The sequence below is a fragment of the Theropithecus gelada genome, chromosome 4 (genome assembly GCF_003255815.1).
Source record: "Theropithecus gelada isolate Dixy chromosome 4, Tgel_1.0, whole genome shotgun sequence".
NCBI classification, from domain to species: Eukaryota; Metazoa; Chordata; class Mammalia; order Primates; family Cercopithecidae; genus Theropithecus; species Theropithecus gelada.
The window spans coordinates 110,823,354-110,850,588 of record NC_037671.1 but is presented as its reverse complement, the minus strand read 5'-3'; the positions used below and the strand labels follow the sequence as shown (position 1 = coordinate 110,850,588).

General features: G+C 44.9%; 2 protein-coding genes and 1 pseudogene across 3 annotated transcripts in view; 1 reads left to right on the top strand and 2 right to left on the bottom strand.

The window, feature by feature from the left end:
- Window positions 1-19,412, top strand: part of TIAM2 (T cell lymphoma invasion and metastasis 2) — a 530,409-nt gene extending 510,997 nt beyond the window's left edge. The window contains 12 exon segments of the mRNA XM_025381328.1: window positions 2,657-2,836; window positions 6,079-6,147; window positions 6,731-6,856; window positions 7,681-7,789; window positions 10,022-10,201; window positions 12,035-12,153; window positions 13,139-13,247; window positions 14,166-14,224; window positions 15,173-15,278; window positions 16,194-16,281; window positions 16,643-16,797; window positions 18,699-19,412. Of these exon segments, the coding sequence (XP_025237113.1) occupies window positions 2,657-2,836; window positions 6,079-6,147; window positions 6,731-6,856; window positions 7,681-7,789; window positions 10,022-10,201; window positions 12,035-12,153; window positions 13,139-13,247; window positions 14,166-14,224; window positions 15,173-15,278; window positions 16,194-16,281; window positions 16,643-16,797; window positions 18,699-19,336 (1,938 nt within the window). The 3' untranslated portion in view covers window positions 19,337-19,412.
- Window positions 15,584-27,235, bottom strand: part of TFB1M (transcription factor B1, mitochondrial) — a 65,168-nt gene continuing 53,516 nt past the window's right edge. Inside the window, exons 7-9 of the mRNA XM_025381329.1 lie at window positions 22,454-22,581; window positions 16,488-20,270; window positions 15,584-15,984 (exon numbers count right to left, since the gene is read on the bottom strand). Coding sequence (XP_025237114.1) covers window positions 20,027-20,270; window positions 22,454-22,581 — 372 coding nt within the window. The 3' untranslated portion in view covers window positions 15,584-15,984; window positions 16,488-20,026. The remainder of the gene's footprint in view (window positions 15,985-16,487; window positions 20,271-22,453; window positions 22,582-27,235) is intronic.
- LOC112622064 lies at window positions 23,468-24,766 on the bottom strand (annotated as a pseudogene). Its single transcript, XR_003118926.1, has one exon. The product of XR_003118926.1 is annotated as a heterogeneous nuclear ribonucleoprotein A1-like (transcript).

The window sequence follows — 27,235 nt, the reverse complement described above, 5'->3', positions numbered from 1 at the left end:
TGACATGCCCTGGAGACATTTTTGTGATTGTTTTGGGGATTAACATTCAGTTCCTCTTTACTTATGCAAATTTCTGCAGCCAGCTTAGATTTCTGCTCAGAAAATGGAATTTTCTTTTCTATTGCATTGTTAGGCTACAAATTTTCCAAAGGTTTATGCTCTGCCTCCTCTATAAGGCTGAATGCCTTTACCAGCACTCAAGTCACATCTTGAATTCTTTGCTGCTCAGAAATTTCTTCTGCCAGATACCTTAAATCATCTCTCAAGTTCAAAGTTCCACAACTCTCTAGGGCAGGGGCAAAATGCTGCCAATCTGTTGGCTAAAACATAACAAGAGTCACCTTTGCTTCAGTTCCCAACAAGTTCCTCATCTCCATCTGAGACCACCTCAGCCTGGACCTTATAATTCATATCACTGCCAGCGTTTTTGTCAAAGCCATTCAACAAGTCTCTAGGAAGTTCCAAACTTTTCCACATTTTCCTGTCTTCTTCTGAGCCCTCCAAACTGTTCCAGCCTCTGCGTGTTACCCAGCTCCGAAGTGCCTCCACGTTTTCAGTTATCTTTTCAGTATGGCCCACTCAAAAGAGAAGCGATTCTATTGAAGGAGCTCAGCCATCTGGGAGTTCCCACGGCAGACATCTGTTAGCGTCTCACCCTTACCTGCCCCTTGAGGTAGGCCTGGAACATTACTGGGCTCCTTTTCCCACTGCACCTTTGGCACATTCTCTGGTTTTCCCTTGGAGCACGCTCCCTCCAGGACATGTTACAACCCTTTCACCGAAGCCTTCCTGGACAACCGATTCCAAAATGCTGCCTCTATTCATTTAATGTGCATTATAACTCTTCATTTGTTCCACACAAGTCTGTGTTGATTCCAGACTGCCTTAGGCTATGCTTTGGGATTTCCATCCTTGATGAGTCTTACCTCTTTGTGTAGGAACTTTCTTCTACTTTTTTGGAGACAGAGCAGGCCCTCAGTTGATGCCCACTGAATTGAACTGAAAGACCAGCCAGAGATCAATGTTGAGTTTTAATGTGGATTGTGTATTTCCATCATATGACAACTGTGTTGGCGGGGGTTGGGGCATAGAACAGAGAGGGCAGTTGAGAGTGGCCTGTTTTGTCTTTGGGGTGCTTCAGTTTGTCAAGAGACAGATTGTGTAAAAAGCATGCATCAAGCTACCCGGGTTGACCAACATGCTTGTGTAAGCTGTGTTCTGCAATATCCAAGCAAAGAAAATGAATTACGTAAATATTAAGAGATGCTGCTGAGAAGTTCAGCATCTTACCTAAGACAGAGATGGATAGAGGTCAGGCATGAAGGCATTTCAGCTGAGAAAAGGAGAGGTTTTTAGTTGACAGTCAAAAAGTTGCTGGCTCTTGATGGATGCCAGTCATTTGTGTTGGGAGTCAGCTGCGTTGTTCAGTAAGAATTTCAGTGCAGCAGAGGCGGGCTGAGTACTTCCTGTGCTGACCAGTGAGCTGGCTGCTGGCGGAGATGTGAAAGGAAGAAGCCACCCTGCCCTCACCGGCCTTCCAGATGGGGAGGTGGTGAGGTGGGGTGAAGATGTGTGGGCGGAATGGAAAGAATGAGAAGTAAAAGGACACTTTGTAATCTGACCTGCTCTGGCAACTGTGGAAGCGTTTCAGGGTAGATACCTGTGAGGCTTTCCAGCCAAAGGCAGGTGGATGCAGGTAGGCTGTCCTTGAGAAGGGCAGCAGCGCACGGTGCTTCTGTCTGAATTGGAGCTTGCATCAAAGGCCAGCGGTCCCCCCAGGATAGTCATGTTCCTTTTTGTCTCTTCATCTATGTGATTCCTTTCCCATGACTGGGAGCGAGTATTTCCTCTGAGCCCACATTCCCTAGGTCTGGTCCTGGCTCCCTGCTAAGACCAGCTTAGCTCCCTCCTCGCGAAGGTTTCCCCTGGGGCTGGTTGAACCCTGGCCGCTCATCCTCGCCAGGCCTTATGTGTCCTCTGCTCCCTGCCTGTGCGCTCTGCAGGGCTCTGCACCCTTTTAGGGTGAGGGTGTTACCATCTTCATCTGCTTCTACTCCATTACTAGCATGTGCACCAGCTCAAGACTTTTTACTCATAATTCTACTTGCCACAAAACTGTGGAGCTGAGCGGTTAGACTGGAGGGCAGAACTGCAGGCCCACTGTGGTCAGGTCATCCTGAAATTGCTCTTGGGCTGTGTCTTTCCTGAGTCTCTCCGGGCTGTTCTGTGTGGGAAATGGAAAACTGGATTAGGCCAACCATTGAGGGAACCGGGTGGGCCTGTTGAGGCCATCTGCTCTTGTTGCTCCCTAGAAAGCCATAACTTCTTGATTTCAGAGCTACCTCACCTCGACTGCAGAGGGTCAGCCCTAGGCAATGACTCTGCAATTTCAGGTCCAAAGACACACCTAACAGCTGATGTGACAATGGAGAGCCGTGTGTGTAAACACCGAACAGGAGTGTGGGTGCACATCTTCCTTACTCAGATCCGAAATGATAGCCAGAGGGGTCTGAGGTGAATGAAACCCTTTGCCCTACACAGAGGCCCCTCTGAGATTCCTGCTGGGCACAGACAGAGACACTTGGTGCCCTTGGGGGCAGCGGATACTAACAGGGAGGGCCCCGTGCATTATTTTCCACCTCTTGTCCTCTCTCAGAGTGCTGAGCAGATCACTGCACTGTGCAGGAGTTTTAACGACACTCAGGCCAACGGCATGGAAGGACCGCGGGAGAGTCAGGATCCTCCTCCGAGGCCTCTGGCCCGCCACCTCTCTGATGCAGACCGCCTCCGCAAAGTCATACAGGAGCTTGTGGACACAGAGAAGTCCTACGTGAAGGTAAGGGAAGCGCTGGGCATTCGTGCATTCGCGCCTCTTTGCTGATGGTGAGTGGTAAGCTGGCAGAAGTCCCCAGATCACTTCTGCCCGGGACACCGGCCACTCCCCAGGGGGACGCCTGCTCCTTGAATCAGTGAATTGCTCAAAGAAGGGAGGGGAGGAGTGAGAGGGTGGAAGAGCTGAGGAGACTTAGAAAAAAATCAGATCCTCGGCTTATTTTGTTACCAAGGTAGCTTTCACTATGGAAACAGATGTTCTGGTTTGTCATTTGCAATCTGTGGGAAGGGAGTCTGTACCGGTTTAGTAAAAGGGGAGAGAGATCATTTTAGGTGATGAGGAACTTGGGAACAATCTGTACATATGTGACGGCTGATCCAGGACCACAGTCCCGGCGGTGGCCCGGGCCAGACCTCCCTGGTGGTTGTCATCGTGTAGAACTGGGGCGCATGCACTGGGGACTGGTCAGCATGTGGGAATATCCTTGCACCATGCACCATGTATGAAGGGGCAGTTGCCGAGTATCTTGAGTACCCGAAGAATTCATTTATTCATCTCATAAGCCCCAAGTCCGTGGTTTGAGAAAGATTTTTTGAAGAATACAGGAGCCTGGGGAGCAGCGTTCTTTTGCTTTAAGTGTTTCCTGGAGCTTTGGGACCATTTGAAGCTCGCTTCATTTGTCAGTTACTGGAGCAGTGCGGCGCGGTGCGGTGGGCTGAGGGTCCAGCCCTGGCTTTGCCTCCGTCTTGCTGCCTGGTGGACAGCCCCCTTCAACTCCCTTATTTGGGGTCTGAGACACTCGGTCCCCCTTCTCTAAATGCCTTCCAATTCTGAGGTGCTGAGTCCTTGAATTAAGGCTTGGCACACACATGCGGCTATTACCTTCTTTCTCTGCAAGACAGATCTGAGCTTCCCCTTTCGTTGATGTCACTGTTTTACCTGGACTTTACCTAAGGCCTTATTCACACGTAGCTTCCCAAAGCCCCTTCTTTTGGTCTCAAAGGGGAGAAAGAAAAGTTAGAGAGATGACAATTTAGTTTCATTTTCCGTTGTGTCTTGTCCTGCATCCAGGGTGTGGAGATGAAGTGAACAGCCGGGCTGTTCAGACTCAAGTTCTGAATAATCCCGTCTCCTTTTTCCATGTTGCTGTGTGGAGCTGTAGATATTTTGAAAGCTTCAGAGCCCTTCTGACATCTCGAGAATAGTCATGGAGCTCTCGCCCCCAGAGTCAAGGGCAGAGCTGAGAGAAGAATCGATGTCCCTTTTTGTTAATAGTGTTGTTAGAGTTTCCTGTTAGGCCACGCTGCACTGGGAGGGTCATTTCAGTGACAGGCTGGAGGAAAACTCAGATGGTGTCATGGGTGAAGTAGACAAGGACCGACTCTCCCTTCTCTCTGCAAGAAACCTGCACTTTGTTTTCTCAGGGCTCCTCGGGTCACAGCCCTTTGCCCCCGCAGCTCTGCGCGGACCTGACCTTGCGGCCCAGTAAGTCCTCCCGGGCAGTACCAGCCTGTGAGGAATGACTGCCAGGCCCCAGCACCCTCGGGCAAAGTAACCCGCACTTGGCACCTGTTGTGATTCACACACACACCACCGTCTCTTAATTTCCTTTTTGTTGCTGACGCTTAACACAGAATCTTGTCGTTTTTTAACCTGGATCCCTGCATGCTCCTTGAAATTGCTGGCATCTCTGTGTTCCCCGAGGTATGATTCCGTAACTTCTGTCATCTCCCTTCTCTGAGCGATCCGGCGTGGAATATGGTGAGGGAAGGTCAGGGAGGTTTTTATTGTGAAACAGCATCCGTGTCACAGGCCTTGCCTTGCCCTCCGAACTAAGGCCAGAAAGTTCTGTGGGGCGCTTTGGGCTTTATAAAGCTCTGGGTCTTAGATTCCCCTCTTGGGAAGTGAGGGAGTTGTTATAGCTGACTTTGCAGTCAACTGCCTCTGTATTTTAGGACTCACAATTCTTCAGAATAAAGGAGCAATCTTTTCTATCACTAAACTATATCCTGGCCTTGGCTTCAAATTTTTATTATTATTATTTTGGAGATGGAGTCTCGCTCTGTCACCCAGGCTGGAGTGCAGTGGCATGATCTTGGCTCACTGTAGCCTCCGTCTCCTGAGTTCAAGTGATTCTCCTGCCTCAGCCTGAGTAGCTGGGACTACAGGCATGGGCCACCACATCCAGCCCTTTTTTTTTTTTTTCAGTAGAAACGGTTTCACCAGGTTGGCTAGGCTGGTCTCAAACTCCTGACCTCAGGTGATCCACCTGCCTCTGCCTCCCAAAATGCTGGGATTATAGGCATGACCATGCCCAGCTTTGGCTTCAAATTATTAAACAAAATCTTTCGCTCATGGGTTTTGTAACTGCAGTCTACTCCCACTATACTGTCGTGCTGGAGCCTCATTTACAGGAGACCCAAATATGGCTGAGAGTTTAGCCATTAGAGCTGCAGCTCTGTAAGAATTTTTTATTGACTTTGAATATGTGAGTTTGAGATTCTGCAAATCAGTCAGCCCCAAAGTTGAAGGGCTCCCCAGATCTTGACCCTCCCAGCTCCACGCTGGACCTCACTCTGCTCCCTGAGGCAGAGGAAGCCAGGAGCTGGTTTGCATCTGACACTAGTGCCACACAGACTTCCTTCCTCTGCAGGGAAGTGAGTGCCCCTGCTGCAGTGGCCCAAAGAGAGGCAGAGGCAATGATTGAGCTATAAAGGTATGGAATCCAGCTGTTGCCTGTATTGTGATATTAACCTCTTTGAATTAGGTGAGCAATAATCACTACTTTTAGGGTCAGGAATTTCAACAAAGGCTAGGTGTGGTGGCTCACGCCTGAAATCCTAGCACTTTGGGAGGCTGAGGCATGAGGATCACCTGAGGTCAGGAGTCAAGACCAGCCTGACCAACACGGTGAAACCCGGCCCCTACTAAAGATACAAAAATTAGCTGAGTATGGTGGAGTGTACCTGTAGTCCCAGCTACTTGGGAGGCTGAGGCAGGAGAATCTCTTGAACCCAGGAGGCAGAGGTTGCAGTGAGCTGAGATCGTGCTGCTGCACTCCAGCCTAGGTGACAGAGTAAGACTCCGTCTCAAAAAAAAAAAAAAAAAAAAAAAATTTCAACAAGGCATAAACTTCATTATCCTGATGGGAGCCTTGGGAGCTGCTGCCAGGTTACTGCTACCCAAATCTTGTGGGTATTTTGGAGACTAAAGCATCGAAGACACTTTCTTGTGTTTTCTTTCAGGATCTGAGCTGCCTCTTTGAGTTATACTTGGAGCCACTTCAGAATGAGACCTTTCTTACTCAAGATGAGGTAAATAAAATCCCCTTCCTTCTGTCCAGTGATCCACGGGTTAGTCTCTGTTTGCCTTTTAGCAGAACTCCTATGAGATGATCTCTATTGATCCTGAAAAAACATCCCAAGACTTAAGGGTCTTCTGAGAGTCCCAGGCATAGCCTCCTCCTAAGCCACTGCTGTGGCCTCAGCTGCATGACACAGTGGCAGAGCATTTACAAAGGCAGAGCGATGGTTATGGTCTTTTTGAGGTAGAAGAGAGTGTGATCAGAAATTCCTTTTCAATACATATCTTTGTAATGTTAAACCACATAATTAGTTCTTTTCTAGTGACTTACGTTTTTCTTGATTTGAATTCTGAGAACTTTACATCCACTTAAAAAGTTCCTGTAGAAATAGAGAATTATAGGGGATGGAGCTGTGAAACTTTCTATGTATAAGCCATATCCCATAATGAACGTGCTGTCTTCTTAAAGGATTTACTTTCTGTCTGCTTCTCCGTGAAGAATTTCCTTGTGATTTATTTGTGGGCCTAAGAGTTAGCGTGGTATCCTGAACTTCATGGCTAATCCCCTCGTTTCAAATCCTGATCTTCACATAGATGGAGTCACTTTTTGGAAGTTTGCCAGAGATGCTTGAGTTTCAGAAGGTGTTTCTGGAGACCCTGGAGGATGGGATTTCAGCATCATCTGACTTTAACACCCTAGAAACCCCCTCACAGTTTAGAGTAAGTATCTCAGATTTAGGCTGAAAGTGAAAAGAAATGGCTAGGTGCAAAATTCTCTCATGAGAAAGAATGTCTTGTCCTGTGACTATTGACTGTTTATTGTCCTGTGACTATTTCCTTGCACCGTTTTCCTCTAGCGGGTGGTAAAGCGAGGCTGTATTTTTTTTTTTTTCCTGGTGCACATACTTCTGGTAGTCAGAAGTCCGGCAGCACCTCCCGCCTGGTTGCTAAGCACGCACATGCTCTTTTCTCAGCTGCTGTTAAGGATATCCAGGGTGGTTGCTTCTGAAACCGGAGCTCCTACACCCTGCGCCCAATCCTTCTTCCCTGTGGTCATGTGGATCTGGGATTAACAGACTAGGTTTCTAATTGCTGGGCTCGAGCCCTCTCTTCTCTGAAGCACCAGTGCTCCATAGCATCCGTGTAAGCCACAGTGTGGTAGGAAGCCCCTCCAAGGGGACCTGGAACCATACAGACAGCATCACTCTATCCAAGCAATGCACAGTCAGCTTTATTAATGAACCTCTCAGATGGTTTATATCCCACCTTGTCAGCTGTAGTTTTATAGAACTTTCTTTGTTTCTTGTCCTTGGATTGAACACAGTCAGTAGGCTCTGCTGCTGGAAACTTTGCAGTCAAGCTAGAGACCTGCCAGGGCAGCGCCTGGGCTGTTCCCCGCCTCCTGTGTGGACGGAGCAGGCCTGAACTTCTTTAAGGCATTAGTGCTGTGGAGTCTGACAGAAGCCATGGGGTCGTCAAATGCCACAAGCTGGCACGCATTGATTAAACCATGTCTGATTTGACTTTCCCCTCTGCCCTTCTAGAAATTACTGTTTTCCCTTGGAGGCTCTTTCCTTTATTACGCGGACCACTTTAAACTGTACAGTGGATTCTGTGCTAACCATATCAAAGTACAGAAGGTTCTGGAGCGAGGTAAGTTGCTTATGCCTTTTATGGTTTTTTTGTTTGTTTTTGCATTTTTAACTGTTAGTAAAGGGTAAATCTGTATTTAACAGGTAGAGAGTAAGTGCAATTTTGATGTATTAAGGTCCATCCTTGACCTTGACAGTGACAAATATTCAAGGGAAAGATTTCTGTTTCTGTCAGTTTACTGGTCGCCGGAAACAAATGTGCCTGAGAGCAGAGATGTTGCTTTGCCACGTGTCACTTTGCTGTCAGTTACATCTGGATTCTTTTCTTGCCAAATTCCTTTCTCTAAAAACTTGCAACCCCAGACCCTAGATGGGAGTAGAAAGAAATGCATGCTATGTTTTTTTTTGTTTTTCCTTGTTAACCTTCTTAAGCCTGAGAAGCCACAACAACTTACCACCAAACCACTACCACCAAACTCACAAGAAGTTTGCCAGCTGGAAGTAAAGTCTCTCCGGTGCACCTGGAAAGAGCTCACATTTCCCAAAGGTTGCTCTTCGGTGCTGGTCTCTGCGCGGGCCTGGAGGGCACCTGGAGGTTTATCCTGACACCCTTGGTGCTCATTCATGTCTACGGATGCAGCTCTGCCATTGGATTTTAATCCAGAACATCATGGTATCCCAGAAGAAAAGCCCCACATTTAAAAAGTGGGGTCTTAGAGTGCTTCAGATGAGCAAGACCCAGCCCAAATCCATCTTCTCCAGCTGCTTTAGACAGTTGTCTGACCTCTGTTGCCATTTCCTTCCACAAACACCCTCTTCTAAATTAATTAATTAATTTAAAAAATGTTCCTAGAGATGGGTCTCACTGTGTTGCCCAGGCTGGTCTCGAACTCCTGGCCTCAAGTGATCCTCCTATCTAGGCCTCCCAAAGTGCTGGAATTACAGGCCCACCACGCCTGGCCCACAAGCACCTTTGTATTGACGGTCTGTAGTACAATGAAAGCATAGCAATGTACTTGTCAATACTTATTGACAATCGATGCAGTACAATGAAAGCATACCAAGGGCTTGCTCAGTTCCTCCTTTGTCATAAAGAAGAGGGGTCCTGTCACCACCTTCTTGGCCTGGTAATCACATTCAAAATGGTATTGCATCTCCTGGAATATGTGATCTTACAACACAATCCCAAATAAGGGTTTATCTTCCTTCAGAGTAGCTACATTCCAAGCAGCTGGTCATCCAATGCCAACTAATGGAATCCAAGTAGCACTGGTGTATCCGCTGGTACTCAAACCAAATGCACCTGGATTCCTACACACACCCTTCATGGTACTAGACACTGAACAGAGGGGCAGTTTTCACTGCCAGAGAGGGTCCTACTGCCATGCCTGGTGGAAGGGAGCTGTGGCTCTGGGTGTGCGAACGGTGAATCTGCTTGGAGCTGTGGAGTGAAGGGTATAGGCTGCAGTGCCTGTCACCTTACTTTACAGGAGAAAAGATACTGCTTTTCAGAATAAGAATAAGCAACAATTAGAGTGAGGCCAGTGGGAAAAACACTGGTTTATTTTTCTTTATGAAATTTTTGTGGGTATAGTTTAGGGTCTGGATAACATTGCTTAATGGCTTTTTTGATGTTGTTTTTTTTTGAGGTGGAGTCTCACTCTGTTGTCTAGGCTGGAGCGCAGTGGCGCGATCTTGACTCACTGCAAGCTCCACCTCAGGGGTTGAGGTGATTCTCCTGCCTCAGCCTCCCGAGTAGCTGGGATTACAGGCACTCACCACCACGCCTGGCTAATTTTTGTATTTTTAGTAGAGATGGGTTTCACCATGTTGGCCAGGCTAGTCTCGAACTCCTGACCTCAGATGATCCACCCGCCTCAGCCTCCCAAAGTGCTGGGATTACAGGAGTGAGCCACTGTGCCTGGTCACACTTCATGGCTTTTAATGAATTGTTTGAAACTCACTTTTTAGGTCACCTATAACAATATTTCTCGTGGATATGCATGAAATGTGTCTTTAAGTCAGACATTCCCGCATGTTAAGTCGGTGTTACTCTTTGGCGTGCAGCCTGCATTCCATCCTCGGAAGCTCCCAGGCTCCAGGGCGGTCAGGGCTGAGGCGGAATCCCACGCTGACAGCTGGGTGCCTGACCCGCTGATGTGTTGGGGTTTTTATTAAAGAATGGCATTAGGAGGACTATAGAAATGGGTGAGCTATAAACGTTAAAAGATAAATGAAGAATTTAATTCACCCCACTGTGCTCTTCTAAGGTCTTTTATCCATCTGCTTGTAGCTAAAACTGACAAAGCCTTCAAGGCTTTTCTGGACGCCCGGAACCCCACCAAGCAGCATTCCTCCACGCTGGAGTCCTACCTCATCAAGCCGGTTCAGAGAGTGCTCAAGTACCCGCTGCTGCTCAAGGAGCTGGTGTCCCTGACGGACCAGGAGAGCGAGGAACATTACCACCTGACGGGTGAGGAGGCGGCGAGGGGCACCCCCGGGCGAGGGCCGGACAGGGCGGTGAGGGGCACCCCCGGGCGAGGGCCGGACAGGGCGGCGAGGGGCACCCCCGGGCGAGGGGCTGCCTGCCGTGCCCTGGGCCTGCCAGCTCACCTCTTCCCCGCCTGGTGGCACGTCCTGTGTCACTTTTCAGTTCTGCGATGGTTCATCTTAGGTTTCATGTGAATATGTGAAAGTAGCTAGGTGTCTGGTCACTCCTTTAGAGCTTACAAAATACTTGAGTAAAAATGATCTCTTCAGGGTATCACCATTCTCCTCCTATGCGGGGATGATTCCGTCTACACTCTCAAAATAAGTAAATACCTCAGGTCACTTGGCTGTGAAACTGTGCCGCTGGAACTGAAAATCAGCCCTATTTTCCTATCACTTGGTTAAGTTTTGTGGTGGTCGCCACCCGAGCTGCTAGTCGGATTTGTTGGGCGAGGCTCCACCTTGTGGAGATTTGTGAGCAGAGCTCGGCTCCGAAACCAAACTCCCAGTGATGGGTTGTGCTTTCAAGTCGCTGCTGTTGTGTTACCATTTGAACCTCTGAAATTACTGGCCTGAGACACAATTTGTCAAAAACACAAAGCCTTGCAGTTTGATAGTAAGTAGAGGATCCTTAAAGAGGGGCTTTATTTGGGTTGGAGATAGTGATTTGTTCATATGTTGAAACTAGGAGGTTCAGTTAAACCATAGGTGATAAAATTTCTAGGGAGAGAGAGAGACTTACTAACACTTTAGTATTACTGAATAATAAATACTGAGATGAGCATAAATTAAACTGGCTCTTTTTTCCATGACAAGCATACTTTGGTATCAAGCTCAACAAGAGGAAAGCATTTTTATATGACAGTTAAATTCTGTAATAATACAAATTATGTTCAGCATTCATACTGTGTAAAAACTTCATTTTGTATTAAGATAATCTTTAGAAGGGTTTGATTTAAAAAACTTCCTTCCAAACTTCCCTCCAGATAGAATTAAAATGCTGAATTGGGAGAAAAAAAGTATGAAGAATACTGAATTTAGAAGTGACCTAAAATTTTGCTTTTTGGCTTTTATAAAATAATGTATCCCTCATATTCCTTCGTGGAAAGTTATGAACATATGCCATATATAAATGTAAACAATTGTTCTGTCAGTCAGTCACGTACGGGGGTGTTGTTATGTTCTATTTAAACCTGGATCCCGGTTCCCAGAAGGGGAAGCCAAACTCGAGAGCTGGTGCCCTTAGCCCAGTCAGTCTTGAGTTTGAAGCCTGGCTCCACTCTCGTGCTTTCCTCTCTGGAACTCCGGCAGAATATCCTGCACTCACTTTTCTCACCTGTAAAATGGGATTGATTAGTCTTTAGTTAGTTATTGTGTACACTAAATGAGACGATTCACAGAAATCACCTGTCGTAATCCTTGCTGAGTAGAAAGTGCTCCATACATGTCAGTTGTCGTTATTAGTGATACTTTTCACTGATACTCTGCCTCATTTCAAAAAGAATTTGAAGTAGAAGATAATTTTGCTGTTCTTCATTCTAATGGCTGGGCTACAGTGGGCTATTGTGACTTATTCTGAATGTAATGCTCCTGCTAGTGGGTACTGGTCTGGAATCCTGAGTTGAATCTTGACTCCATTATTACTGTTGGATAGGATCTAAAACAATATAAATATTTATTTATTCTTAAATAATATTTAAGAATAAATCATATTTAAGAATAAATATGATTTATATAAATCATATTTAAGAATAAATATTTAAGAATAAATATAAATATGACTTCATATTAATAAATATGATTTCATATCTTGCAGAAGCACTAAAGGCAATGGAGAAAGTAGCGAGCCACATCAACGAGATGCAGAAGATCTATGAGGATTATGGGACCGTGTTTGACCAGCTAGTAGCTGAGCAGAGCGGAACCGAGAAGGAGGTCCGTGAGGCGCCTGCACTCTGGGAGCCTAGTGCATGTGGTGTGGCGTCTGTAGGTGACCTCTCAGATAGGCTGCCCTGTTAGGACTTCCCTGGAGGAGAAAATGCCTAAGATTTTCTTGATAACAATGTGTCTAATGAACTATACAATTTATGTATAGACATATCATAAACTTCATTACACTGGTTTAAAATATAACCTTATGTCACGTTCACATTGGCTGGAACATCCGTGGAGGGTGAGCTGGCAGAGGCTGGGGCGGAGAAAGGACGTGGGAACTGGCAATGTGGAGTCTGGGGCTTTTCCTTTTTTATTTTGCTTTTTTTTTTTTTTTTAAAAAAAAACATCAAATATATTTTTTTAACATCAAACATATATATTTTTAACATCACATATTGGTGGTTGCCTGCTTACTTATAAAACTAGTCCAAGCAGGATTTGACATTTTCTGTATTTTTCCTTTTTATCTGATTGCTTAATTTATAATCTTGTGCTTCTAAAGCTGGCATGCTGGAAGTAGCATAGTTTAGGCAGAAAATGGCAGGAACAGGAAAGAGCTGGAGATCAGTCCTTCACTCTGGCCAGTTTCAATGCTGGTGCTCTTTTATCAGCAGCCCGAACGGAGCTCAGAGGTGGTGGATGTACTAGATCCCAGGGGAAAGCTTACAAAGGCACTCGAGAAGAACCACGGACACTGGTAGAGTTCATCTTATGGAAATCGAGTTGGTCACAAGGCATGTCTCACCTACATGTGTGTGCATTGGAGCAAAATGCCTTCAGCTTTATGTTATTGATCAGACACTTTGGTGCTTAGCTCATATTTTCAAAACCTCCACTATTTAAGGCCCCATGTTTACAGGTATCATAAAAATTAAACCAGCTGTGCTTGCATTTTAGCAATGACTGTGTGTACATCACTATCTAACATGAGATGATCTAGCATGGGATTTCCGTATCTTCCTTACCTCCTGTTTTTACAATCTAGGTAACAGAACTTTCGATGGGAGAGCTTCTGATGCACTCTACGGTTTCCTGGCTGAATCCATTTCTGTCTCTAGGAAAAGCTAGAAAGGACCTTGAGCTCACAGTATTTGGTTAGTATTCCATTCAGAAGAATGTAGACTGAAGAGGCTGGGATTAACGAAGAACTTCACTGGCCACACCAGTCCAATTCACTCCTGGGCTCCAGGAGTTAGAATTGCTATAATGGTTGGGGACTTAACAGGGCCAGCCCCCAACTATTTAAAACTCTGGCATCTCTCTGCATCCTCATTATCTTGTTCTCCCTTCTGCTGCTTGGCTCAGGCCAAGTGTTACAGGAACAGATCCCTGAGGCTATTTTGAAACCCGCTATCTTTTCTTTTTCTTTTTCTTTTTTTGAGACAAGGTTTCACTCTTGTTGCCCAGGCTGGAGTGCAATGGTGTGATCTCTGCTCACTGCAACCTCCACCTCCCAGGTTCAAGCGATTCTCCTGCCTAAGCCTCCTGAGTAGCTGGGATTACAGGTGCTCGCCACCACGCCCAGCTGATTTTTGTATTTTTAGTAGAGATGGGGTTTCACCATGCTGGCCAGGCTGGTCTCGAATTCCTGACCTCAGGTGATCCACTTGCCTCAGCCTCCCAAAGTGCTGGGATTACAGGCGTGAGCCACCGCGCCTGGCCAGAAACCTGCTATCTTAATAGTCTGCTGCATTTCAAGATGTTTTAATTCTCTCTTAGAGTTGGGAGAGCAAGTGACAGTATATTGTCACTGAGAGAACACAGTTTCAATAAAACAAAGAGTTTAAAAAAGCCAAGATCAACTTCCAATAGTAGCTTGTAAATAAGCAGGTGCTTCTGCATAGTTCAAATATGAGCAAAAGGGAAGTACCATTTATTCACTCATGTGTTGGCAGAGTAAGGTCTTAGAGACTCATACATTTGAAGAGTGTTATTCTGTTAAGACATTCAGCTCTAGTTTAACCTTGGAAGAGTTTGCATAAAATAAAGACTTTTTCTTTTCCTTTCTTTAGTTTTTAAGAGAGCCGTCATACTGGTTTATAAAGAAAACTGCAAACTGAAAAAGAAATTGGTAAGGCAAAAATTTGTTTTAATTTAAGCTACCTTTTCATGGCTGTATCTTCCTATTAACGTTGAACTGAAAAGCCCACTGAGCACCACGGCTGTGCTGACTGATACTGCTTACTCTGAGGGTCACTAACCCCATCACATACTGAGAGCATCTCTGAGTCTCCCCGTGAAAGATGTCTGTTTTAAAAGAAGATGTACAGCTGGGCACGGTGGCTCATGCCTGTAATCCCAGCACTTTGGGAGGCTGAGGCTTGAGCCCAAGAATTTGAGACCAGCCTGGCCAACAAGGTGAAACCCTGCCTTTACCAAAAATACAAGAAGTAGCTGGGTGTGGTAGCATGTGCCTGTAGTCCCAGCTACTTGGGAGGCTGAGGCAGGAGGATCAATTGAACCCAGGAGGTGGAAGCTGCAGTGAGCCTTGATCATGCCACTGCATTCCAGCCTGTGCGACAGAGTGAGACCCTGTCAATAAATAAATAAGTAAATGAAGTAGATAAATACTCATATGGGGGCCTACATAGAAGATCAACTTTTATATCCCTGAAAATGGCCCATGGTTGTTCCATACACAGTCTGTGAAACTTTGGTTTATTTTCAAATGCCTTTTACCTTGACTCAGAAAAACAAAAACAAAGCTTAGCTGTGGATACCATATGCCATCAGTTTACCATTCAGAGATAGCGTGAGGGCGTGGAAGCCTTGGCTGCTCTTCTCGCTTTGAGACCTGTAACTGATTCTGAACCACAACTCGGCCTTCCCACCTTCCCCAGCAATGTGAGGTCTTTGAGAATTGGGTGCGTAGCTGATTGACTTCTGTGCCCTGAACAGCCACATGGCTGCTCGGAGACTCGCCCACAGGGAGAACATAAACTCCTATTCACCGTGCACACATCCTCCCCCAGTGAGAGAGCTTCCCTAACACTTTTCTTGGTGGGCCTTCATGTTACAGCCCTCGAATTCCCGGCCTGCACACAACTCTGCTGACTTGGACCCATTTAAATTCCGCTGGTTGATCCCCATCTCCGCGCTTCAAGTCAGACTGGGGAATCCAGCAGGTAACTGTTTCATGCAGTACGATGCCAGAAAAAGCATTTCAGTAGACTTCACTGTGGAATGAAAAGTAAGAAAGGACCTTGGGGATAATTTTTGGTGCCTTTTATTTTATAGACAAGGAAAACGAGGACAAAGAGAGGTTATTTTGCTGTTCCTTAGCAGACTTCTGGGAGAAAGTAAATGCTGGTGGATAGCTTTTTCTTTGCCAAATGCCTTTCATTGTTTCCTTATTGTCTCTACAATAGTTTTCAACATTTTCCTTTCTGCCTTGATACCCTAAAATGTATTAGAAAAACAGATCCACAAATTTATGTTTTTACAAATTTAGAATATAGCAGAAAATTCCTTAAGGTTAGGTAGTACTTTAGGTGATATAAAAAGAAAAAAATCTTTGACTCTGGAAAATGTTCAGAGATCCTTCCAGAGTAACCTTGTTTTGGTGACAGGCCTCTGGTGACAGAAGAGGCCAGCAGGCTGAGTCATGCAGTGACCTGTGGGCTTCTGTTTAACTTTTGTCAGAAGTGCTTATGTTTTCTAGAACATGACTGCATTTGGGGTTGGCCTCTTTTACCTCAAGTATCCCAGTTCCTGTTCCGTCCAAGGAAAGGGCAAAACTGCAAAGGAGGGTTGAAGAATAGGATCCACCAAATCTCTTCCCCAGACAGGGGCTCCAGAGAGAGGGCGAAGGCAGTTCAGATGGAGGAAAATCTGCAACAGGAAATGTAAAGAGTAACCAAAAGGCATTTCAGTTCGTGTAACTGTGAAAATCATACATAGAACAAGCCACAGAAGAAAACGAGCCAGGACTGGGAATATTAGACTTTCTTAACTCATGAGATTTTAAACTTCACAAGTGTTCTTAACCACAGCATTTTGGGCAAAGTTGTAGACTCTTGTTTCCATTTCCTTTTACACAGGGACAGAAAATAATTCCATATGGGAACTGATCCATACGAAGTCAGAAATAGAAGGACGGCCAGAAACCATCTTTCAGTTGTGTTGCAGGTATGACTGACTTCGACAGATTAAAACCAACAGAAATAACATAGAATTATGTCTCTTAAGGAAGGGAGTTTATATTTAGTGCCCTCCTGAATTTTGATGACATCAGGGTCACACTCCCCACCCTCCGAAAAAGGCAACTGAGGCCGCTAGTAGGAGAATACATTGATTAAATAAATATCAAAATCTTAAGAGTGATCAATTCTCACTTCCTTTTGTATGGGAGGCCACATGGCACTGCTGTTGGGTGGCTGGCTGGCAGCCTGGCCCAGCAGGTGCAAGGCGCAGGAACACGGGCGGGCGTGGAATGGAAGCACGATGAACACTCTGGACACTTCTGCTCTTTTCTCTCCCCCCCACCTAGTGACAGTGAAAGCAAAACCAACATTGTTAAGGTGATTCGTTCTATCCTGAGGGAAAACTTCAGGCGTCACATAAAGTGTGAATTACCACTGGAGAAAACATGTAAGGATCGCCTGGTACCTCTTAAGAACCGAGTTCCTGTTTCAGCTAAATTAGGTGAGAATTTTGCTAGCCTTGTGTTTATTCAAGCAAACATTATGAGCTTCTGAAAAGTATATATGCTCTTGTAATACAGCTGTGAGTTTTCCCTTTGTAAGTCATCAAGGTACTTTTATCTCCTTTGAAGAAACCTAAACATGCCTCTTGCTCCCAGACATTCTACTGGAAAATACAGCCACCCCCAACCCCCAATCCCTTGTCTTCCTACCAGCTGACATAGTCCAAATGTACGATTTTGTTTCTTCCACTAAGATGTGCATGGGTCCAGGGACTTTGTTTTCCTCACTGCTGTATTCCCAGTGCTCAGAGCAGTGCCAGGCATCCTGAAGGTCAATGCTGAATGAAGATCAAGAACCTTACACACAGAGGGTCTCCACCTTCTGATGGTTCAACCTACAATTTTTTGACTTTACCATGGTGTGAAAGTGACACACATTCAGTAGAAACCGTACTTCGAATACCCAGACAACCATTCTGTTTTTCGTTTCTAGTGCAGCATTCAATACATTTCGTAACACTTAATTATAAAACAGACCTTGTGCTTTGTCCAACCGTAGGCTACTGTAAGTGTTCTGAGCACACTGAAGGCAGGCTAGGCTAAGCCGCAGTGGTTAGTAGGTATATTAAATGCATTCTCGATTTCAATATTATCAACTGAACAATGGGTTGATTGGGATGTAATGCCGTCTAAGTTAAGGGGCCTCTTATACTCGTTCTTAATCGATAAGGCACCAAGTAAGCATTTCAAATCACATTCTGCTTGTTTCTAAAATTTCAGCTTAAGTTTTCAGAACCTTATTTCTACATTAACTATTTTGTTATTATCTTTGTTGTTTTTAGTCTTAGAAAATGTAAAACTTCTCTTTTTCATGTCAAATCAATGTGACCTCTTCAGATTTACCACATATTTACTATTTTCTCCATTGTCAAAATAAACTGGCCATCAAAATAACATGCTGTTATTATTTGTAGAAACACCAAAACTGAGAACTCCCTTGCTTCTTTCAATCCAAGAGAACAGAACTACACACACACACCCCTACCCACTCACCCACACACACCCCTATAACATCAAATTTCAGAAAGTTGGTTTGAAATTCCAGCAGAGACAGTTCTCATATGAGAGAGAATTTTCTAGGCCGGGCATAGTGGCTCATGCCTGTAATCCCAGCACTTTGGGAGGCCAAGGCAGGTGGATCCCTTGAGCTCTTGAGAACAGGAGTTTGAGACCAACCTGGGCAACATGGCAAAACCCCATCTCTACAAAAAAATATAAAAATTAACTGGGCATGGTCGTGTGCACCTATAGTCCCAGCTACTCAGGAGGCTGAGGTGGGAGGATCACTTGAGCCCAGGAGGTGGAGGTTGCAGTGAGCGGAGATCACACCACTGCACTCCAGCCTGGGTGGCAGAGCAAGACACTGTCTTTAAAAAAAAGCGGGGGGGGAGGAGTATTTTCTACTTTTAATTGAGCAGCAAGGGAAATCCACAAAGTGAGAAGATGCATGGTGTGATCTCGATGATCAAATTACAAAGCACCTTAGTGAAAGAAAGGAGCCTAGATTTATTAGCAATTAACTTTTCAATGTACTCATTGGCAAAATAGGAAATCTTAGCCCATATAGTAGTTTCTAGTGTCTAGTTCTATCTAAATAATTGAGCTCTGATAATCTAAAAATGCTGAATTGCCCAACTTACAACTGTAAACCTAAGTCAAAAATTTCCATGTTTTCAGTAGCTACGTTTTTGCCTAAATACCAGGATAGTTGCTACCTGAAGTCATATCATAAAATAAAATCTTAATTAAGATGTTAAATCTTACACAGGCTTTGAGGCAAACGTTACACATTGTGTAACCTGTTTCTGTATCACAGCGAAATGTGTTTTTCTCACTGCAGCTTCATCCAGGTCTTTAAAAGTCCTGAAGAATTCCTCCAGCAACGAGTGGACCGGTGAGACTGGCAAGGGAACCTTGCTGGACTCAGACGAGGGCAGCTTGAGCAGCGGCACCCAGAGCAGCGGCTGCCCCACGGCCGAGGGCAGGCAGGACTCCAAGACTGCTTCTCCCGGGAAATACCCACACCCTGGCTTGGCAGATTTTGCCGACAATCTCATCAAAGAGAGTGACATCCTGAGCGATGAAGATGATGACCACCATCAAACTCTGAAGCGGGGCAGCCCTACTAAAGACATCGAAATTCAGTTCCAGAGACTGAGGATTTCTGAGGACCCAGACGTTCACCCCGAGGCTGAGCAGCAGCCTGGCCCGGAGGCGGGCGAGGGCCAGAAAGGAGGAGAGCAGCCCAAACTGGTCCGGGGGCACTTCTGCCCCATCAAACGAAAAGCCAACAGCACCAAGAGGGACAGAGGAACTTTGCTCAAGGCACAGCTCCGTCACCAGTCCCTTGACAGTCAATCTGAAAATGCCACCATCGATCTAAATTCTGTTCTAGAGCGAGAATTCAGTGTCCAGAGTTTAACATCTGTTGTCAATGAGGAGTGTTTTTATGAAACAGAGAGCCATGGAAAATCATAGTACGATTCAATCCAGATATGGGTTAAATTCCTCATTTTACTTTTAAACTGGTGGTAAAGTGGAAATTGCAAAAAAACTATTCATTCCTGGGTTTTGTGCAGTATACATTTTCCCACGAAATGGTTGTAAAGATTTAAGTTATTTTAATTTATTGTGGATCAGAAACCTAGAAGAAACTGGTCAGAATCTGTAAATTACTTAGTTTATATCCACTTTGAGCAGGTATCAAATGATTTAGAATCCTTAAAATTGCCTTCTAATTATTTTAAGTTATGTGGAAAAAGTAAGGCTGGGGAAGTTGTGATTAATAGTTTTCAAAGGGTCATTTTTTAAAATCCTCTGGGCATTTTCTTTCAGCTGTCAGTTTTTGCTTTATTTAAAGCATATTTAAGTTATTTTAATGTGGTTTAGGGGCAAAATGTGCAGATACTTCATTTTTGTAAGATTGTAATAGATGCTGTTTATACTAAACCTGTTATATCTATACAGTATATATTAAAAGAAAGCTTGTACTGTATCTTATTTGATGATATTTATTTTCTCTGCCAAGCTGTATAGTAAAAGGAAAGTAAGTCACATCTGGTCATTGGCATTTTTATTGTCATTCTGTAAAGACAAAAGAGTACCCATATAAGAAGCTCCACGTAGTGCAAATCGACATCTGGTAGGCTGCTCGCCCCCAGGCAGCAGCTAGAGTCTGTAACTCTTCGCGTCATCCTGTTTTTCTTTCTTTTTGATTTTTCTTTGCCTGAGTTCTTCTCTGAAATTATATGCAAAGAGTTGTGGGTCTTCATCACACATTCTTCTGTATACCTCACAGAGGCTTTTAAAGTGTGAGATGGAGAGCTGGCGAGGCCGAAGAGTAGGGTCTATGTCTGCCAACTCTAACAGCCTGCCCGTGTTTTCCAAGCGCTCCGCTTCAGGGAATAACATTCTGAAGGGAAGAGAGAAATATCAGAATTTTACTTAAATTCCACCAATCATGACACCTTTTAACCCTCATTTGAAAACAACACAGTTGCTGACTACTGCCAGCTGGAGGGAGTGGCAGGAGCCTCCTGGATTATATAGCACCAGGTAACAGGCACGGCCCACGACTGAGGCAGCTCTAACCTGATGCGCGAGGCAAGCCCACAATGGGAAAGCATTCTCCAAAGCTCAATCAGTACATGCACTTTTTAAGGTAAGTTTAACATCTGCTCAGCTGCGTTCTTGTAGAACTATAAGCTTGATTTGCCTCATGTTTCAATGTGAAAGTTGTATTATTTCTTGTGTGACAAATCCCCAGTTTTGATTCTCTAGAATTTGAATTTATCAGCCTTTATAGAACTCTTCATGCTAAAAGAGTTACCTTTTTTGCTAAAAGTTTGAAAATAGCTGATAGGAAAATATAATTAATTATCCCTCTTGTTATTTTTCAAGCATCTTTAAAACTGATTTGAAGTAGAGAATATATTTTAAATTTCACCTATCTGAATTGAACCATTGTTTTAAAATAAATAGCAGAACTGCTTGAAACGCTGTGGAGTTAGGCCTGGATTGCATTTTTCTTCAAGTCTCAGGGTTCTTACAGAGCTCATCCCAAAGGGCTTGGAAGGTGTCATGGTCGGGGAGATTGCATGTTGCTTATAGGCTAATGGTCCTTTCAACAAGGAATTGCATGTCCCCCACAGTTTCAGGGTGACAGATCTTTGAGTTCAGTTTCATGGCAAAGAGGACCTGATGATGGTTTCTAACATGTGAAGAACACCAACAGGTCAAAGAACTTTGCCCTGTTACCCCAGATGGCACAGTATCTGGTCCATGTCTGTCCTGAGGACGGTGTATCTGAAATGAATAGGGCCCTTCACTTAGCTGGGAGGTTGCCTTGGAAACGCTAGTGCCAGCTCTAGGCTCAGACCAATTCCAGGATTTCCAAAAGCACATAAAAGGACATAGGTTTGTGTTCCCCCTCCTCATGAATCAGGGCTATCAGGTACAGCTGTGTGGGTCCTGCTGTGCATGAGGGGTAAGTGTGAGCCGAAATCCAGCTTCTGTTCCCTCACCAGCAGCGCACGGTAGCTGAGGGCTGCAGCCACAGGGCTGTCTTTGTTCTAATTAGCACCAAAATGGCTGGCCAGTGGCATCTCTGTCACCAGCTCTGCACCTCAAGTCTCTGCTAGAGAAGCAGGAACTAGCTGGTAAGGTGGGAATCCTGGCTTAATTAGAGGCCACAAGTGGCAGGCTGACGCTCTAACTTCTGCCATCTGGTATCCTCGGCAATGGGCTTTGTGGGCTGCAGCGCTCTTAGGAGCTGATGCCCAGCCAGCCCCTAAAATAATCTGCTGTCATTTCATGTGCTGAAGGGACACTTCAGACCCTGTGAAGGAGAGAATTATAATGAAGCCATGTGAGGAGGTTTTAGAAACTGAGAAATATGTGCCTCTCCGGCTGAGCCCCTTTCAACAGCTGAATATGGATAGATGATCAGAGACGGAAATCTTTGACAAACACACGCTTTCCTGCCTTCTTAAGCAGACCATCACTGGACCTGACTAAACAGCTTCTTGGCTCTTTGTGGATCTGCAACATAGCTGTGGTCCTTCAGAGCCCATCAAGGTGGGCGGCCTCTAGACCACCGCGCCCTGTTGGCTTTTCCCAGTGGTTCCTGTGAGCCTCTTGGGAGCAGCCGCTTTCTGTGAGATGGAAATGTGCTTTCGTGAGGACTTCGCGATGATTTTGGCTGCTCAGAAGTCACATTTGCTTCCTAGTTCTCAAGTATGTCCTTAAAGAAGAGACAGGGCAACTCGGAAGAAAGCAAGCACTTAAAAAACCCATTATTATCTGTCTCGAGTCCTCACTGGGGAACCACGAGCTCCCCGGTACACAGCCACTGTGAGCTGTGCAGTCCCCAATTCCAGGCTGTGTGTATGGTAAAGCCACCCTGTGACGGCCACCTGAGGTCTAGCAAGTCTTTGCTCTCTCCTCAGTGACAGTGAAGTCTTGTCCGTCACAGGACTGAACTCAGTGTAATACTCAGAGCTTTAACAATAGAGCAAACAAGGTTCTTACTCTTAAAAAGTGCCTAAGGATTTTATAAAGACGACTACGACTGAAGAGAAGAAAAGGCATTCTTACCCGAGCCCTCGATGGCAGTATTTCCTTCGGAACTGAAATACATTCTGAACCACTTTTTCCACCAGCTTGAACGGCTGCTCTATCTTGGGCTGTATCAAGGGAGTGAAGTGCACCACGCCCACGTCCACCTTCATTGTAAGCAAACATATTATCATTCTGTGGCATGATATGTGGCATAGTGTGATCAATCAACTCATCCTTGTTAAACAGGAGGATGGGCTGTCAACAGCCTGTTTTCATAAACCGACTCTTCCATGTACTTCATTGTCATCTCTAGGCCTGGAAGATGGTACATTCTGGATTTGCAAATGACATGGAGAAATCAGCTGGCTGCACCTGTTCTCTAATGACATCCACCAGACCTGTGCTTGATGGTCACTTAATTTTAAAACGCAGTTTCACAATGGCTTAAAAATCAATCCAAATCATTCAAGTCAGTCAGCAGATAACAGGTGGCATTAGAATATTTTAGTTTTTGAATGAGTAAAAAAATAGGCTGCAGCAGCAGCTTCAAGACACGGAGAGAGGGCAGACAGGCCCCCAGGGACCACTCAGTGCTAAACTTCTCAAGACAGAGACACCACTTATTTTCGGTAGACACTGATTAATCAGCTGTAGTCTGAAAAGCCACAGAACTTTCTAGTAGCAACTTTAAATGCCCCGAAAGGCACAGGCAGGACTGAAATTGAAAATGGAAACCATAAAAAAAAGTCACTGTTTGATAGTGTTTAAACTACTGCCAGCTGTGGAGCTTCTTTAATTGTCAGAAGATACAACTTTTCAGGCATAACTGGTAAGAGATTTACACCCTGATTTGTTCCAAAAATGGACTCATGGTAATTCACAAGGACATATTCAAATACCAAAGGAAAAACATTTAAAGACAGAGGGAAATGGAGTCAAAACAGTAACGACACACACAAAAATGCTGACGGAGACCACGGTCTAGGAAATGGGAAGTCTCGTCATAATTGACAAAAGCCTCAGTGTCCAGGAATTTTTTTTTTTTTTTTTTAAAAAGACATTTATTCAGCATCACGATCAGACTATTACATTTAGCAATCAACAGCATGGGTGCAAAAAAAAAAAAAAATCTACATTAAAACCCTTTGTTGGAATGCTTTACACTTTCCACAGAACAGAAACTAAAATAACCTGTTATACAATTAGTCACAAATACAGTCCTCGAGTTTTTTGCCCATACACATGAGTATTTGTCTAAAACATGTCTTCTTTGTAGCAGCTAGGCCCTGCCACCACTGTGCTTGGCTGAGTTCACAAATCTGTTGTAACCTGTAGCTTCCCTGTCACTTCTCTGGCTCTCCTCTCCTGCTAAGCTTTGTTTCCTAATTAAAATCTTCTGCCACTGCCATAGCTACTGCTGCTGCTGGAACCGCCACAGCCACCTTGGTTTCGTGGTTTTGCAAAGTATTGGCCTCCACCGCCATAGGGGCCAGAGCTTCTGCCTCCAAAATTTCCTCCCTTCATGGGTCCAAAATTTGAAGACTGATTGTTGTAATTGCCAAAATCACTGTAGCTTCCACCACCTCCAAAATTGCTTCCATCATTACCAAATCCATTATAGCCATCCCCACTGCCACCATATCCACCACCACCACGGCTGCCACCAAAGCCACCACGACCACTGAAGTTTCCTCCACGACCGAAGTTGTCATTCCCACCGAAACCACCTCCACGACCACCACCAAAGTTTCCAGAACCACTTCGACCACTTTGGCTGGATGAAGCACTAGCCATCTCTTGCTTTGACAGGGCTTTCCTAACTTCACAGTTGTGGCCATTCACAGTATGGTATTTCTGAATGACAGTCTTATCCACGGAGTCATGGTCGTCAAAGGTTACAAAGGCAAAGCCCCTTTTCTTGCCACTGCCTCGGTCAGTCATGATTTAAATCACTTCAATTTTCCCATACTGTTCAAAATAATCTCTTAGGTGATGTTCTTCAGTGTCTTCTTTAATGCCACCAACAAATATCTTTTTCACAGTTAAGTGGGCACCTGGTCTTTGAGAATCTTCTCTTGAGACAGCTCTCTTTGGTTCCACAACTCTTCCGTCCACCTTGTGTGGCCTTGCATTCATAGCTGCATCCACCTCCCCCACAGTGGCATATGTGACAAACCCAAAGCCCCTGGAACGCTTGGTGTTTGGATCTCTCATTACCACACAGTCCGTGAGCGTTCCCCATTGCTCAAAATGGCTCCTCAGGGTCTCATCGGTTGTTTCAAAGCTCAACCCTCCAATGAAGAGCTTCCTCAGCTGTTCCGGCTCTTCAGGAGACTCTGACTTAGACATGACGGCAGGGAGAAGAGAGACTTTAACGATGCTTCTTCGGTGGCGTCCACAGGCAGAAAGGCGTGTCCAGGAATTATTAAACTTGTTAATGAGGATCTCATACAGACTCAACAAAAGGCAAAGAGAGTAGGGCAATTTAGGAGGTGTGGGCTGCACCACTGCTTTTCCAAAGGAACTCTATCGTGGAAATCCCACAGGGGTTGTCATTTTCTCTTAAGAGGACTTGCTTCTAAAGATCCTTGTGGCCACATAATTCCTTAAAAGGATGAAGATCGGAGAGTGGCTTTTCTGGTTGTGTTTATTATTTTAGGGTAGAAGGAAAACAACTGAATATGATGTGAGACTTTATGGACAAGAAAGTGAAAATAAGCTGTGCTGAGCCTCATGCATCCTGATGTGCTGTGGGAGGAGCCTGTGGTGCCTTAGCTGTGTTATCTGGGACCCGGACCCCCGAGACCTTGCACCTACCTATTGAAACAATCAATGACCCTGTCCCCGAAGGTTTCAGGTCAGCTACAGCTGCTCCTTCTGGATGGAATGGGAAATAGAAGGCTTTGGTGGTAAGCGGCGGTGTGGGCTGACGCAGGCTGAGAACGTGCCAAGCAGCCTTTCCACACCCCAAATGCCCACCCACAACGTCCATCAGCCTTCTGGTGAAGTCCACCAGGCTGTTCTTGTGAGGATTCTATGGTGGAACAGTCGTTATGAACAGTGACTTCACTTAGATGCCAAACGTTCTTAATACATTTTAATAAGTGTGTTGAATTGTGTGGAACAGTAGTTACGAGCAGTGACTTCACTAAGATGCCAAATGCTCTTAATACATTTTAGTAAGTGTGTTGAATTGTGTGCTGTATGTTGTTTCATCTGTTTCCTCAAGTTTAATAACAACTACCTCTTCCTACAGGACTTCCCTTAGACCTTAACAAAACACACCATGGAACAGTGTCTGTCTAGCTTGGAGAGGTCTGTGGTCATCAGGGAAAGAGGGACTGAAGAAGATGAGGGGCTGTGGAGTGGACGCAGGGTTTAGGTGGGGTGGGGGTGCAGCTATAGGGAGAGAAGAAAGATGGTTTCAGCTCAGGGCAGTTCTGGGGAAGGAAAAAGAAGACCAAGACCTGATCTATGTATGAATGGCGGAGTGCAAGCCGCAGTTCCATTGACTTCAGATGTCAGGTTCCTTCTCACAAACTCTGCACTATCCTGCCTACCTTGCCTCCTCCTGATTTGTACAGAGAAGTGGCCCCAACTGTCAGGCATGTGTCTGACCACTCTCTACACCTCACCAGCCTTCTCTCACTGGACTCTCCGTTCCCCTTTCATCCCTGGAGCTCCCTGGTGCCCTCATCCCTGCCTCCCATCATCCAGGATTCATCTCCTGTAACCCTTCAACTCCAGTTCTCCCAGTGACACAGAGCCCAATTCTAGCAATTCTTACTAGCAGCCTGCTAGTCTCCAGAAAAAATACTCTTAGCAAAATCTGAGATAAAATCTAATCCCTGCCTAGGCCTAAAGCCATGAAGTATTATCAAAACTCTACATAAGGCTTAAAAATTATTAAGACCAAAAGCACAAATACAGAGAGATGAACTCTCCTTCCAGTACAGAAACTGCCACTTCCAGCTTCTTTATATTTTTAATTTTGGCATAATCTTTATTTGCTTGATTTCATTCCTTTGAGATATAGTTGATATTTGTAAATACAGGAAATGTCTAACTTTCACTTGGGTTTTAAAATCCTGAACAAATATAGCAGTACTCCATGTAAACTATAGCAGTCGACTTCTAAAGTTTGAATACAATTCCAGTACCCTGCTAAGCTGGCTTACATCACGTCCCAGCTACAACAGCACTCCCCTCAGAAATGCAGTTACTATTTAGTGGGAGAGTCTGTAAAACTCTGTGTCAACAAAGCTCTTCCAGTTATGTCTCCTGCTTCTGGGACGGCGAGGACCTCTCCTGTACCACCCCTTCCTCTCCCTTTCCCCCAAAGGCACCTTTCAGAATTACTCTGAATGATGAAGCCCATTTTTTCTAGAACTATAGGAAAACTGCTTGGTAACTATGGTAACGAATACAAAAATGCTTTTTACTTATAATTGAATGCTTATTTAAAATTACAACTATTATTTTTTCTTCCTTGAGTTTTAAGTCTGTTAATGGGTTTGATTACAAAAAAGAAATCAGCACAAAGGCATTAGAAGTACTTAAAATATTCTAGTTCAATGCTGCCAGCCCTTTTCCAAACTCAGTCTATCAGTATACCAAAATGACCTACTAAAATTTCAAATGAAAGGATTTAAAATGAATTTAAATATTTGCCTTTCTAACCCTATACGTCAACACTGTAACAAACTAAGACTGTTTCTCAGTGTTAGCAGCTTTAGCCATAACAGGCCCGAAGCTGATGTCCTAGTTTCCAGGCCAGGGTGTCTAGGACGTGACGGGTTATCAGCTCAGAGCAGCACT